The 2,054-nt window shown below is 39.3% G+C and overlaps 1 protein-coding gene across 1 annotated transcript; it reads left to right on the top strand.

Moving 5' to 3' along the window:
* The first annotated feature begins 719 nt into the window (after positions 1-719).
* LOC137732670 (protein LATERAL BRANCHING OXIDOREDUCTASE 1-like) lies at positions 720-1,749 on the top strand. The gene is made up of 2 exons (XM_068471968.2): positions 720-1,023; positions 1,214-1,749. Exons 1-2 carry the CDS (start codon positions 763-765, stop codon positions 1,481-1,483), a joined length of 531 nt encoding a protein of 176 aa, XP_068328069.2. The 5' UTR covers positions 720-762; the 3' UTR covers positions 1,484-1,749.
* Positions 1,750-2,054: the final 305 nt, after the last annotated feature.

The raw sequence follows: 2,054 nt of genomic DNA, 5'->3' as shown, positions 1-2,054 counted from the left end.
TAACATGGTAAAGTAGACTTGGGTTTAGCTAAGTTGGTTATAGAAGTGTGCATTCTTCTTTGCACCCAAGTTTGAACCTCCCAAACTTCCTTTCCGTGATTTAGATGGAGTAGTGTAGAAATATCACTTGTATAAAAAAAAACATGGCAAGCCATAGAAGCTAATGATTGGTCCGATCGAGGTGACTATTATATGGCAGGTGGTTAATCATGGGATTGATCTGAGTATACTTGAGAGCATAGAGAAGGTGGCCAAGGAATTTTTCATGCTGCCTTTGGAAGAGAAGAAGAAGTATGCACTGGCTCCTGGGACTGTTCAGGGATATGGCTAGGCTTTTGTGTTATCAGAAGACCAGAAATTAGACTGGTGCAACATGTTTGCTCTTGGGGTTGTACCAAACTTTATAAGAAGCCCCATGTTATGGCCAACAAACCCAGAAAATTTTAGGTAAAGTTTCTTCTATGCTTCAAAATATGTAGTTTTTTTATTGGCATACTGTTTCCATGCAAGTGACATTTTGATATATGTAAAAACAACTCATTGGGGTGAGTACCTCAACACAAAAAATTTATGTTCACGTGTCAAACGTTTCAATTTCTTCGGCAAAGCTAAGTAATTTCTTTTTATTATTATTAAAATCTAAAGTCTAAACCTTTTCCTTATTTTTTTTTCCCTATTTTTTTCCCTCACTCAAGTGAAAGTGTAGAGGTCTATTCAACGGAAGTGAGGAAACTGTGCTAGAATCTGCTGAAATACATAGCCATGAGCCTTGGCTTGAATGGTGATGTGTTTGAAAAGATGTTTGGGGAGGCTGTGCAAGCCCTAAGGATGAACTACTACCCTCCATGTCCAAGACCTGACCTAGTATTGGGACTAAGTCCACACTCAGATGGAAGTGCCCTCACAGTTTTGCAGCAAGGGAAGAGCAACTCCGTGGGACTTCAAATCCTCAAAGATGACAGATGGGTCCCTGTTAAGCCCATTCCCAATGCACTTGTCATCAACATTGGAGACACCATCGAAGTGAGTAAAAATATTGGTAGCATAAGAAAATCTTTCCTAATATAGGGACGTGCGGAAAGCTCTCTTTTGAGATTGAGGGTGGGTGATTGCAACTTCTGACTGATGAGCTAATCTCGCATAATCCTAGATATTGATTATTAAAAGTGGTATTTGGTGTGTGATTATTTTACTAACATAAAATGAAATGCAGGTTCTTACAAATGGGAAATACAAGAGTGTGGAGCATAGAGCAGTGGCTCACAAGGGGAAAGACAGGCTTTCAATTGTGACATTGTATGCTCCTACCTATGAGATAGAGGTTGGCCCAATGGAAGAATTGGTGGATGAAAACAACCCATGCAATTATAGAAGATACAATCATGGAGAGTACAGTAAACACTATGTAACAAACAAGTTGCAAGGCAAGAAAACCTTGGAGTTTGCCAAGATTCAAACCAAATCTCAAACTATTCCATTGTAGCACGTATGTGTTTCAGACCAAACTAGGTGGTGATCAAGCAGTTTATTCTCTGGACAAGATGTTCGTTCGTTACTAAACGGTAGACTGTCGAAATAGTATAATGGAATGTTATTGATAATATATTAATAATATAATGTACCGACATGTTATCAAATGTACTGCATGAATTGTCATATGCATGCCAAGGGGGTGGTAAATTATTGGGTTGCACTGTTCATACGTAACTCATTTTGTACAATCTCTCCAATCAATGGAATCCTGTGGAGTTTGTGGGTTTGGAAGCTTTTTCTTATCAAATTGTGTTTGTATATTTAGTGTCGATGCAAATTTCCGCTGTCTCCAGTCTTGATGAAAATGCACCTGTAAAACAATTAACACATTTGATCAAGGATCTAAGCCTCACGTGCCCACAAGGTGGGGGGGGGGGGTTAGGCCAATAGATCTCCGATGCCTAAGTCAATTTCTTTGAGAGAGTAAAGTATTTAGGACTTTTTAGGGGTAGGAAAAAGCTCCTGAAATTTGGTAGAATATGGAGTATATATAGGGGAGAGGGCCGACCATCGTGCTAGGG

Source organism: Pyrus communis, chromosome 16 (assembly GCF_041283825.1).
Source record: "Pyrus communis isolate YQ-2024b chromosome 16, ASM4128382v1, whole genome shotgun sequence".
Lineage (NCBI taxonomy): Eukaryota > Viridiplantae > Streptophyta > Magnoliopsida > Rosales > Rosaceae > Pyrus > Pyrus communis.
The sequence above is the reverse complement of the archived record's forward strand: the minus strand, read 5'-3'. Positions and strand labels throughout refer to the sequence as shown.